General features: G+C 37.1%; 1 protein-coding gene across 1 annotated transcript in view; it reads left to right on the forward strand.

The window, feature by feature from the left end:
* Positions 1–6809: 6809 nt before the first annotated feature.
* STK31 (serine/threonine kinase 31) overlaps positions 6810–13380 on the forward strand; it is a 165222-nt gene continuing 158651 nt past the window's right edge. Inside the window, exons 1-3 of the mRNA XM_037837525.1 lie at positions 6810–6880; positions 8478–8524; positions 8620–8672. Coding sequence (XP_037693453.1) covers positions 6810–6880; positions 8478–8524; positions 8620–8672 — 171 coding nt within the window. The remainder of the gene's footprint in view (positions 6881–8477; positions 8525–8619; positions 8673–13380) is intronic.

The raw sequence follows: 13380 nt of genomic DNA on the forward strand, positions 1-13380 counted from the left end.
TCTTGGGTGCCATTTCAAATCGTCTTTGTCCTATCTCTTACCCCAGTTCTGCTGTGAAGCATTTTGAAGCAGGCTTCAGTCAGAATCACAAGGGAACCATTTGATGGGCCCACGTATGGCTCTCTTGCTTTCTACCTCAAGGATCCTCTATACTGTGGCTTGGAATGGCCACTTGAACCCCTTTGTATCACACATCCATCCATCCATATGCAGCCCCAAGGTGTGGGGGAGCTAAAGACCTTGGGGCCACGCTTGATCAATAGGGGATGGAAGCCAATGGACACATATTCCCTCTTCCATCTGTTGCGAAGACAATTCTGAGATGGGTTTCATGAATTTCTTCAGAAAATTCTGTGGAATTGACCACCATAGCAGTGACTAACTCAACTGCACATCCTTGTGTTATTTTTCTCTTTTTCCCTGTTCTACTCCCCCATCCCTGACTCTGATTCCCTCAGACCACTTCCTAAGTAAATGAACTGTATGTATTAATTTGTATTAGGCTCTGCTTTTAGGTGGGGGGTAAGCCCGGGCTATGATAGTTGGAACCAGAACAGCCTTAGAAAGCAAGCCCTCATGATGAGATCCTGTGACTGAGTCATTCACTGAACAGATGATAAAATAGACCCCAAAGCTGGTGGTAAGCAGGGTAGTGATAAATGCTAGCATGCAGTTGCATCACAATTATTGTAGAGGATTTGGATGAAGTGCAGATGGAAGGTGAAGTGTAATGTTATGCAGTAGCTGTAGCATAAGCGGGAATGGGAGTAAAGGAAATTAAAAAGATCGAGGTGTATTTTAGCTATTGTCAACTGCTTTAGAAGCCTTGAAAAAAGAAAGTGAAGTGGCTCAGGTTAGCCACTTCTCAACTCAAGGTAGGCTGTGAAAGCCAGAGTGCTTCTGTAGCACTCTTTAATGAAAACCTCAGGTCCAGCAGTTTCACAGCAGACAATCAGGCCCCAATCTAATAGTAAAGGTGGCAGGGCTGCAAAAGAAACTGAACACACAGCCTCAGTAGTCTCTTCTGTCCAAGTCAGCATGCTGAAAGGAAAAGAATGGAACCCTGAATCATGGAATTGGGACATCTGGGTTGGTAAGCCTGAGAATCTTCAACCCTCAGGTTTCCTTGACCCTCAATGCTGGCAAAAACAGTCTTCTCCACTCGGAAAGAAATCAGCCTGCTCTTGCCTGGAGATCCCACAAAGACTTTCTGAGGCTGTTGTATCTCAAGATGACATCTGTTCTCAAGATCCACTCTTGCTACCTCATTGACTTCAAATTAATAACTAAGGTCAGGTCTCAGCAAACCCCAAGTGGGGAAATAGAGTGTTTCTTCTAGGAGGATAATTTACACTCCGACTGAACTGAAGGCCCCAGTTAATATGTACTTTCAAGAACCCAGGAAACATGTCTGGGAGTAGTGGTGTTGAGGGTGTTGGATTGGGGATGAGTTTGACATGGGAGCACTCACATTCGTGATGTAGGCTTTAATGTTCTGGCAAGGTTATCTGGAGTCAGTCCTCGCACACTGCTAGATGGCTCCTTAAACTGTAGACACAATGATGGCCCATAGAATATGTGCTAGAAATGCCAGAAGTTACTTTGCATAGTATCATAGAAGAGGTCAGAAGGCTCAAAAAGGTGGGAATGCTAGACTGGATTTATTATTTGATACTGGTTAAGCTACCACCTGACTGTCTTCCCTGGTAGGCCCAGATGACACTTATCACTAAGGCAGTGAGAAATGTAAGGGGCATACTGGTAACTTTGAGAAGTTTGGCAGTGGCTGTCCATTACAGGCTAGAATTGGTGGTAGGAGATGCTGCCATGGAACTTGGCTCTCTATGTCAATGTACATATGGGATGCCTAAATGTTGAGGGCTAAGTTGTAGAATTTAACTTTAAGGTGGACATAATTACCTTAAAGAGCACCAGGGCCGTAGTAGCTTGATTTGTACATATTTGTGAAGAAGGCTAATGGATCATGGTGTTCTGAGGAGAAAGAAAGCAGGTGGCTAGGGTATTATCTGACTTGTAGAATCACTACCACCCCACTTCAAAAAAATTGATAACTGGTGAACAGAAGGCTGACATCAATCATGGTAGCCACAGTTCCCTACCCAGTTTCCAGATATAAGTCAGTTCAGATCTAGAGCCCATTGATTGGAGAGCCCAGATCCCCTTGAGGAAGGATCTTCAAGTATACCTGATAAACATCCCTTGGATCCTTCCTCAAAGGGGCCGTTATTTACCAGGGTAACTGCCATGGAGAAAAGGGAATACTCAGACTTTTTAAGGACTTGTGGAGATAGGATCTGAGCTACAGGGATCCCAAAGGACCCAGACCACCATTGTTTTACTTAAGAGTGAGTCTGATACATGTAGTTTCTGCCCAAGGCTATATCACAGTGGGTACAATGGGCCCAGCCCCACTCTCTCTGTTTATTTCCACAGCCCCTAAGTTTACATAATTGGGATAGATAGACTTAGAAGCTGACAGAAAGAACCCTTGAGCCTACACTGAGAGCTCCTGCTTCTTGCCCCAGGGCTTCTCAGATGCTGTAGACTCAGGATAGAGTTATGTCCTAGGGGACAGAAAGTCAGTAAGAATAGAGAAGACTTGGACAACACTATTAACCAACTTGATCTAATTGGTGTTTATAGAACACAGAACCCAATAACATCAGAATCACATTCTTTTTTTCCTGTAAATGGCACATTTACTCAGGTCAGCTATATCTTAGGCCATAAAGTAAGTCTCAATATTTTAAAAATGATTCAGATCATACAAAGCATGTCTTTTGATCACAATGAAATTAAATTAGAAATCAATAATATCTGGAAAATCTCCCAGTATTTGGAAATTATGTAACACAGGTCTTAAGTAACCCACGGGTCAAAGACAAACATCTAAAGGTATTAGCAGTATTTTTAGCTGAATTAAGATGAAAACAACATATCAAAATTGTGATGCAGCTAAAGCAGTACTTGGAGGAAATTTATAGCAGTAAATGCCTGTATCAGAAAAGATCTCAAATCAGTGACCTCAGCTTTCACCTTAAGTAACTCGAAAAAGAAGACCAAAAGGAAAAAGGAAATAATAAAGATCAAAGGAAAAAAATCATTGAAATAGAAAACAGAAAAGCAATAAAGAAAATCAATAAAACCAAAAGCTGATTCTTTGAGAAGATCAATAATATTGATAAATCTCTAGCCAGACTGATCAGCAAGAAAAAAACAGAGAAAGAGAAGAAAAATGAACAATGTTAGGAATGACACAGGTGACATTGCCATAGACTTTACAGAATACTATAGAACATACTTGTAAAGATTCTTAACATGAATTTAACAAATCGAAAACAACAATATATAAATGGGATAGTACATTGTGACCAAGTAGGTTTTATCCCAGGAATGCAAAGTTGGTTTAACATTTGAAAAAAATCAATCAATGTAATTCACCATAATAACAAACTAAACAAACCAAAAAAGAATAACCATATGATCACTCAACTCAGTAGATGCAGAAATTTTTGACAAAATTCAACATGCATCATGACAAAAACTTTCAGCAAATGTTGAGAAGTTGAAGGCAACTTCTCCAATCTGATAAAGGGTATCTACTAAAATCCCACTGCTAAGCTAAATTATACTTAATGGTAAGAGGCTGAATGCTTTCCTCTTAAAATCAGGAAAATGGTAATGGTATATGCTCTTGGGACTTCTATCAACATTATACTTGAGGTTCTAGCTACTGTAGTAAGGCAAGGAAAGAAAACAAAACACTTCCAGATTGAAAAGGAAGAAGTAAAACTATATATTTGCATATGAGTTATCATCTATATAGGTGAGCCTATTAAATCACTAGACAAGTGAATTTATCAAGGCTGCAGTAAATAAGATCAATATAAAAATTATATTTTCATACACTGGAAACAAGCAGGAACTGAAGTTAAGAAAACAATGCCACTTACCTAGCATCAAAAATATAAAATACTTAGGAATAAATCAGACAAAAGACATGCAAAACCTTTACATCGAAAAATATAAAACATTGCGGAGAGAAATAAAAGAAGACCTAAACAAGTAGAGATATATATGTATTGATGGATAAGAAAACTCAGTATTGTTAAAATGTCAGTTCTCAAATTGATCTATAGATTCAATGCATCCCCAATCAAAGTCTCAGCAAGCTTTTTTTTTTTTGTAGAAAGTGAGAAACTGATTCCAAGATTCATACAGAAATGCAAAACTAAAACAACTTGGAAAAAGAAGAACAAAGTTGAAGGGCTTACTGTGTCTGACATTATAAAACCACAGTAATGAGCACAGTGTAGAACTAGTGAAAAGAAAGCAAATATCAATGTAACAGAATAGGAAATCCAGAAATAGACCTGCAACATATAAGGTCAGTTGATCTTTGACAACAGTGCAACAAATGCTGCTGGAAAAATTGGATATCCATATGCAAAAAAAATGAACTAGGATTCATGTTTTGCACCTTATAAAAAACTAATTAAAAAAGGTTTATAGACCTAAATGTAAAGCCTAAACCTATAAGACTTCTAGAAGAAAATACAGGAGAAAACTTGTGAACTGGGTTAACCAGAGATTTCTTAGATAAAACACAAAAACATGACCTATAAAAGAACTGATAAATTGGATTTCAGAAAAATAAAAACTTTCTGCTCTTTGAAGTACAATGAGAATGAAAAGACAGGCCACAAACTGGGAGAAAAATATTTGCAAATCTGAAGGTGTTATATCTCCTTCCACAGAATGTAGAGAGTTTTTGAAACTCATTGTATCTATTTGTATATATTATGTCCCCCAGAAAAAGCCATATTCTTTAATGCAATCTCGTGGGGGCAGACATGTTAGTGTTGATTAGATTGGAATCCTTTGATTGAGTGTTTCCATGGAGATGTGACCCACCCAACTGTAAGTGATAACTCTGATTTAGATAATTTCCATGGAGGTGTGACCCCACTCATTGAGCTTGGGCCTTGATTAGTTTACTAGAGCCCTATATAAGTGCTCAGACAGAAGGAGCTTGGGGATTCAGCCAAGAAGAGCAACTAAGAGTGACATTTTGGAGGAGCTGCAGCTGAGAGACAAATTTTGAAGATGGCCATCGAAAGCTGACATTTTGGAGAACGACATTTTGAAACGCAACCTGGGAGCAAGCAGACGCCAGCCACATGCCTTCGCAGCCAACAGAGGTTTTCTGGATGCCATTGGCCATCCTTCAGTGAAGGCATCCTATTGTTGATAACTTAGCTTGGACATTGTTATGGCTTTAAGACTGTAACTATGTAACCAAATAAGCCCCTTTTATAAAAGCCAATCCATTTCTGGTATTTTGCTTAGCAGCATTAGCAAACCAGAGCACTCATTATAAGAAAACCAACAATCCAGTAAAAATATGGGGAAAGTTTTGAACAGACACTTCACCAAAGAAGATACATGAATGGAAAATAAACACATGAGAAGACACTGAATATTTTTAGTCAGTTGGGAAATGCAAACTAAAACTACAAGCATGTACTACACATGCATGTCTAAGATTAAAAACATAGACCATACCAAGTAATGGCAAGAGTATGGAGCAATTAGAGCTCTCAAACACTGCTGGCAGGAATAGAAAATAGGACTACTTTGTAAAACTGTTTGGCAGTTCTTTAAATATTCAAATATACACCTACCATATAGCCTAGCCATTCCACTCCTAAGTATCTACCCAAGAGAAATGAAAGCATAAGTCCATACAAGACTGGTATATGACTGCTCATAGCACCTTTATTTGAAATAATCCCAAACTGGAAACAACCCAAATGCCAATCAAAAGGGGGAGAAACAAAATATGGTATATCTGTACAGTGGAATAGTACTCAGCAATAAACAATGAACTATTGATACACATGACAAAATGGATGAATCTCAAAATAATTATGCTGAGTGAAAGAAGCCTGGCTCCCTGCTGCCCAAAAAAGTATATACTGTATGATTTCCTAAATATCTAATTCTGGAAAATGCAAACTAAAGGATGGTGATAAAAAACAAACCAATGATTACTAGTGTGCGCGTGTGTGTGTATGTGTGTGATGTGGGTGAGCCAGGTACTCAAAGGGGCATTAGGAAACTTCAGGGTGATGGATATGTTTGTTATCTTGATTGTAGGGATGAAATTACTGGTATATACAAGTAGCTCTTATCAAATCGTGCACTTTATATATGGGCAATTTAGTGTATGCTAATTATACCTCAAACTGTAAAAAATTAATGGGAGACAATTTCCTTCTTATTCTGCAAGATTTGCCACAATGTGTAATATCTGCATACAGCTGGACAGCTAATTTTTCCCCCCCTCAACATGTGAAAAAGCTGCGATGCCAGAGAGAGATATTGATGCTAGGGATTGGCTGAGAAATGGTTGTAAAGTTACTAATTTCTGAAACATCTTCTCATTTACCAGAAGGCTTTTTATCCTTTACATTTTGTAAAAGAATGTTGGGATTTTTCTAATTTGGCTTTCTTACTACTTAAATCAACGTGAACAAATTAGGAAAGCCCATGAGATTCACTCTGCTGTCTTACCTCATCATTCGAAGCTTCGTAAAAGAAACTACCCCGCAGGTGCAGGAGAGATCCAGGTCTACAAAAAGTCCAGAGGGCAGCCACTGTGCTATGCTCCAAGCATGAGGGCCGACAGCAGCGAGCACGAGCACGTTGCCACGCCCCGCCCCGGGCGCCTCGTCTGCGGTCTTCGCGGCCACGTGAGCCCACGCATCGGCTCCCGCCAAGCCCGGATGTTGTCGCAGCGGCTTGTGCGCAAGCGCAGCGTGGGACCTGAGCTGGTGAAAACGCCGAGGCGAACGCGGTGAGAGTCGGAATGTGCCCGACACTAGACTGAGGGCAAAAGTGGTGGCGGGCAGAGGCCTGAGGGCCTAGCATGTGGGGCTTGGGTCACTTCTCTGGAGCTTCTGTGGCAGAAGGTGTGAGGTCGGTAGTAGGGGGACGGTGGTCGCTTAAAGAGCCATATTTTCTAACTGGTTGTGGTCTGGGTTTCCAAGTATAAGGCAAGGCCCATTTCTCGGCCTTTTTCCTTCCTCGAGCCGCCCACCGCTGCTGAGGGTGATAGACACCCTGAATTTTGAGCGTGGCGTGAGGAGGTGAAAAAGGTTTGCAAGTAACTGGGGCCCGAGTGTTTTCTGTGAAGACAGGAAAACACAGACCTAACCTGAGGTGGAATCCTTCCCGCGTATTATGTGCCATTAAACTTCAAAATCCCTCTTAAAACAAGTGTCAAGAAACTGCTTCTGTCCACCCATTTGCTACAAATTCTTTTCATGAAGTAGAGATTTGGAGCTGCAGGAAGTACCATTCAGTAATCCAGGCTTGCAGCATCAGTTCTTTAATAGCGCAAAAATAAAATTTCCAAACTAACCTGTTCTAGAAATAGATTCTTAGAGGTATGTGGAAAGATTTCCAAAGTAAGTATTTTCTTTTTACTACTTTTAAGACAGTGTCTTCCAGAGAAATATGTAGTCTCCCCAGATTCCAACCCAGTTTTAAAATTCTTTGAATTAAAGTATTCGTGAAGAATCCTTGTTTTGAAGAAGTTTTTAGGTTTTTTTGTAATTAAAAAAATATTTTTAAGTTGCAATAACCATCAGAAGAATAACGTTTTATGAACTTTTTTGTTCTGTGACACAGAGTTAATAACTTTCTGTAGTTGAGAGAGCATTTGAAATTCTGGGATTGTGTTCTTAGATGACTTTTAAAGGTTTTTAAAAGAATCTTTGTTTTCCCTTTCCTTCAAAGAACTAACATTTTATGTATGGAAAATGCAATATTCTAGTATATTAAGGATACAATTATGAAGGAATTGACTTTTGAAATATTTTGCAATTGGTACAGTATAATATTATGTAATGAAAATTATTTTTGAAGCAGTGGCAAAATTTGGTTAACTTTGCAGTCTTTAATCCCAGGATATCTTCAAAAAGTAGTAACTACTGTGCCTTTGAAATAATATTCGTTAAGAATCTGAAGCATTTGTTTTCTCTATATTTTGTAGTGTTTCTCTTTGTTTAAATTATGGAAGTCCTCCTCTTGTTTTGGGAAGACTTCAGTTTTTTTTTTAAATAATATGCACATTGTTCCAAAGTATTAATTTATGTAAGTAATCAAAATGTGCCGGAACTATATCCAGTGTAAATTTGTAAAAATTTAGCTAAAGAGGTTATTTTAAGGGTAGAGATTGTATATGATGAAATTGCAAAACACAATATACTCAAAATGAATAAAATAATTATTGAAAAAGATATCTTTGATGGCTTAAACATAGAGTTTGAATTTTGGTACCTTCAGGACAGAACATACCTGTGGAAACTTTAACCTTAGATGGTGTAGTTTTTATTCACTGTTATTGGACTGATTATTTTAACCTAATTCAAGGTATTGAATTGTTTCAGTTTTTCAGGAATTGTGAAAATGGATGAAGATACAAATTACAATAAAGGTACTGATGCCTCACTTATTTTAGTGTGTAAGAGCTAGTGATTCAAATGATAGTGATTCATTTCTAATTTTCTTTGCATTGTGACTTGGTTTTAGTTGAAGATGTGGTTGGAAGTCATGTGGAAGATGCGGTAACATTTTGGGCACAGGTAAATAGCAACTTGATTGATTTTTCCTCCCCTCTCTCACTGTTCCATGTTCTCCCCAACAAAAATAAAAGTTAAAAACTGAGGAATATATTTATCATTATCCTCAATGTCTAATTTTTATGGAACATTATTTAACACAATTTAGAAGACAGGTAACTACAGCTGGGACTATATGCAGTTATGAGTAGTATGTTCATAAGACTGAGTTAGAAAAACCCAAACAAACTGCAGTGTAGCGATTGTGGTTTCAGAATTAGATTGTGGTTTCAGAATTATACTGTTTAACACCAAGTTAGGCTGCTTAAATTGCTGAGGAGTCTGAAAGACTGTTGTATTTATGAAGTTTTAGCGCCATCTAGGGGACTATTATAAGATTGTTCCTTGAAAGATGTTATGTTTACTTCTCTCATTTTTTTTTCTAATGGCTTAATTTTGAATTCAAGATGTGGTATCTTTTAATTGTAAAATTCGAAGCATGTCTGGAACTTGTCTAATTTTCTTTGGTCAGGGTTTAAGTCAGATGACTTTACTTAGTTTTAAATACAAAGGGAGGCATCGAAGAGCTTATGTTCTCAAATTTAAGAAGGTGAATCCCTCTAATGGACATAATTACCCATTAATTGTGAACTACACATGGTATAGGAGGGAAGGGAATGACATTCCTTTATACTTCCTAAATCTTGGGAACTTCTTTTTGTGGGAGTGGCGTGAATTGGCATTGTGGGAAATGGGAGAGAATGTATGGGAAGAAAAGTTATAGAAAAACATGATTAACCCAGAGTTCACAAATCTATACGAGAAATATTGTAAAAGGGTGATATTCATAGAAAACCTGTAGCAGTTCTATATCTCTCCTTATGCACATGTTTTCTAAAGTGTGCCCATATGTTCTAGTTTTTCTTTAATTAACTTTTTTAAAATTGTAGAATATAACCTATTTACAAAGAAGTGATAACTTTCCAAGTGCAATTTAACAAGTAGTTAGCAAATTTCAAAGAATGTTATGGGTTACAGTTTCAATTATTTCTTTATTGTGAAATATAATGTACACATGTAAAAGGCGATAACTTTCAAATTATAGTTTAACAAGTAGCTATATAGCAAATTTCAAAGAATGTTAGTTAACTTTTTTGATATATAATTTGTAGGTTTACAGAAATATCATACATAAAATACAGAGTTCCCATGTACCACCATATTATTAAAACCTTGCATTAATGTAGTACATTTCTTATAGTTCATGAAAGAACATTTTTATAATTGCACTGTTACCTATAGTCCATCGTTTACAATAGGTCTCACTGTGTTGTGCAGTCTGTATTGTATTTTACAGTTGTACAGCTCACTGTATTGTACAGTTGAGAGTGCTTTCAGCTCTTCTGGGTATAAACGTAGTGGGATTGCCAGGTCATATAGTATTTCTATATGTAGCTTCTGAGGAACTGCAACTGTCTTCCACAGTGGCTGCACCATTTTACATTCCTACCAGAAATGAATGAATGTTTTAATTTTTCCGCATCTTCTCCAACACTTGGAATTTTCTTTTTTTTTTAAATAGGAGCCGTTCTAGTGGGTGTGAAATGGTAGCTCATGATGGTTTTGATTTGCATTTCCCTAATAGCTAGTGATACTGAGATCTTTTCGTGTGCTTTTTAGCTGTTTGTATATCCTGTTTGGAGAAATGTCTGTTGAAGTCTTTTGCCCATTTTTAAATTGGGTTGTTTGCCTTTCTGTTGCTGAGTTGTAGGATTTCTTTATATTTTCTGGATAGTAAACCCTTATTGGATATGTGGTTTCCAAGTATATACTCCCATTGAGTAGGTTGTTGTTTCACTTTGGTGATAAAGTCCTTTGATGCACAAAAGTTTTCAGTTTTGATGAGGTCCCATTTATCTGTTTTTTCTTTTGTTGCTTGTGCTTTGGATGTAAAGTCTAAGAAACTGTTGCCTAACACAACAGCCTGAAGATGCTTTCCTATGTTTTCTTCTAGGAGTTTTATAGTCCTGGTTCTTCTTATATTTAGAGTTTTTGATCCGTTTTGAATTAATTCTTGTATCAGGTGTGAGATAGGTGTTCTCTTTCATTATTTTGCATATGGATATCCAGTTCCCTCGGCATCATTTGTTGAAGAGACTCATCTTTCCCAATGGAGTGGACTTGGCAGCCTTGTCAAAAATCAGTTAGCCATAGATGGGAGGGTCTGTTTCTGAGCTCTTAATTGGATTCCATTGGTCTAAATATTTGTTCTTGTGCCAGCACCATTACGTTTTGAACACTGTAGCTTTGTAATAAAGCTTTAAAGTCAGAATGGGTGAATGCTCCAACTTTGTTCTTCTTTTTAAGGATGCTTTTGGCTACTTGGGGCCCCAAATAAGTTTGAAGGTTGGCTTCTCCATTTCTGCAAAGTAGGCTATTGGAATTTTGATTGGGATTGCATTGAATCTGTAAATCATTTTAGGTAGACTTGACATCTTAAACATATTTAGTTTTCCAATCTGCGAGTATAAAATGTTCTTCCATTTATTTAAATCTTCTTTGATATATTTTAGTAATGTTTTGTAATTTTCTGTGTATAAGTTCTGTACATCCTTGGTTAAATTTATTTCTAGATATTTCATTCATGTAGTTGTAAATGGATTTAAAAAATTTCTTCCTCGGATTGCTCATTACTAGTGTATAGAAATACACTGATTTCTGGGTATTGATCCTGTATACTGCTACTTTGCTCAATTCATTTATTAGTTGTAGGAGATTTGTGGTAGATTTTTTGGGACTTTCTATTATAAGATGATGCCATCTGCTATAGTGAAATTTGTTCTTCCTTTCCAGTTTGGATGCATTTTATTTTTTTCTTTCCTAACTGCTTTGGCTAGAACTACCAGTATAATGAATAACAGTGGGCATCCTTCTCTTGTTTCAGATCTTAGAGAGAAAGCTTTCAGTTTTTCACCATTGAGTATGATTTTAGCAGTGGGTTTTTCATATATTCCCTTTATCTTGTTGAGGAAGTTTTCCCCATTCCTATTTTTCTAAGTGTTTTTATCAATAAAGGATGATGGATTTTGTCAGATGCCTTTTCTGCATCAATTCAGATAATCATGCGTTTTTTTCTCTTTGTTTTGTTGTGGTGTATTACATTAATTAATTTTTTATGTTGAACCACCTTTGCATACCTGGGATGAATCCCACTTGATCATGGTGTCTAATTCTGTTAAAGGGCTGTCAGATTTGATTTGCTAGTATTTTGTGGAGGATTTTTGAATCTTTATCTGACTTTGCTTTTAGGGTGATATTGGCCTCACAGAATGAGTTAGCTAGTGTTCCCTTCTCTTGAATTTTTTGGAAGAGTTTGAGTAGGATTGGCATTAATTCTTCTTGGAATGATTGGTGGAATTCACCTGTGAAGCCATCTGGTCTTGGGGTTTTCTTTGTTGGAAAGTTCTTTATGACTGATTTAGTCTCTTTACTTGTAATTGGTATGTTGAGATCTTCTAATTCTTCTAGAATCAGTGTAGGTTTTTATGTTTCTAAGAACTTGTCCATTTCTCTTATTTGTTGGCATACAGTGGTTCATAGTATCCTCTCATAATCCTTTTTATTTCTTTCGGTTCAGTAGTAATGTCCCCCATCTCATTTCTGATTTTATTTACTTGTGTCTTCTCTCTTTTTTGGTTGTCAGTCTACCTAAAGGTTTGCCAATTTTATTGATTTTTTTCAAAGAACCAACTTGTGGTTTTGTTGATTCTATTTTTTTATTCTCTATTTCATTTATTTCTGCTCTAATGTTATTTCTTTCCTACTGCTTACTTTGGGTTTAGTTTACATTCTCTAGTTCCTCCAGGTATGCAGTTGGAACTTCGATTTTAGCTCTTTCTTCTTTTTAAATATAAATATTAAAGGCTATACATTTCTCTCTCAGCACTGCCTTCACTGTATCCTGAAAGTTTTGGTATGTCATGTTCTTGTTTTCATTTGTCTCAAGATATTTACTGATCTCCTGTGTAATTTCTTCTCTGACCCATTGAATAGTTAGAGTGTGTTATTTCACTTCCATATATTTGTGGATTTTCCAGTTCTCTGCCTGTATTGATTTCCAGCTTCTTTCCATTGTGGTCAGAGAAGGTGCTTTATGTAATTTCAACCTTTTTAATGTATTGAGACTTATTTTGTGACCCAACATGTGGTCTATCCTGGAGATTGATCTATGTACCCTTGAGAAGAGTGTATATCCTACTGTTTTGGGTGCAGTTCTCTGTATGTCTGTTAAGTCTGGTTCATTTATCATATTGTTCAAGTTCTCTGTTTCCTTATTGATCTTCTGTTTAGATGTTCTAAGTATTGATGAGAGTGGTATATTGAAGTCTCCAGCTATTACTGTAGATGTGTCTGTTTCTCCCTTTTTAAAAAAATATTTTAATTTATTTTTCCAGATTATTAATTACATTGATTATCTTTTATTACTAATGGTCCTTTCTTAATTCTCTCTCTTTTGAATTGTTTTACACATTCTTTCCCATTTTATTCCATGTGGTTTAGGTTTTTTCATTAAGCAGCACTAGATTGCTTTGGGGCGGGATCCAGCGCTAGGCCCTGGGCAGGATGAAGAAGCGGATTTGGGCTGAACTGGGGGTGGATTCATGAGCGGTGACCTGAGTGGTCAAGCCTTGGGTTCAGGGATCCGGCTCCAGAGGCCTAGCTAAGGGGCGTC

Source organism: Choloepus didactylus, chromosome 5 (genome assembly GCF_015220235.1).
Source record: "Choloepus didactylus isolate mChoDid1 chromosome 5, mChoDid1.pri, whole genome shotgun sequence".
Classification (NCBI taxonomy): Eukaryota; Metazoa; Chordata; class Mammalia; order Pilosa; family Megalonychidae; genus Choloepus; species Choloepus didactylus.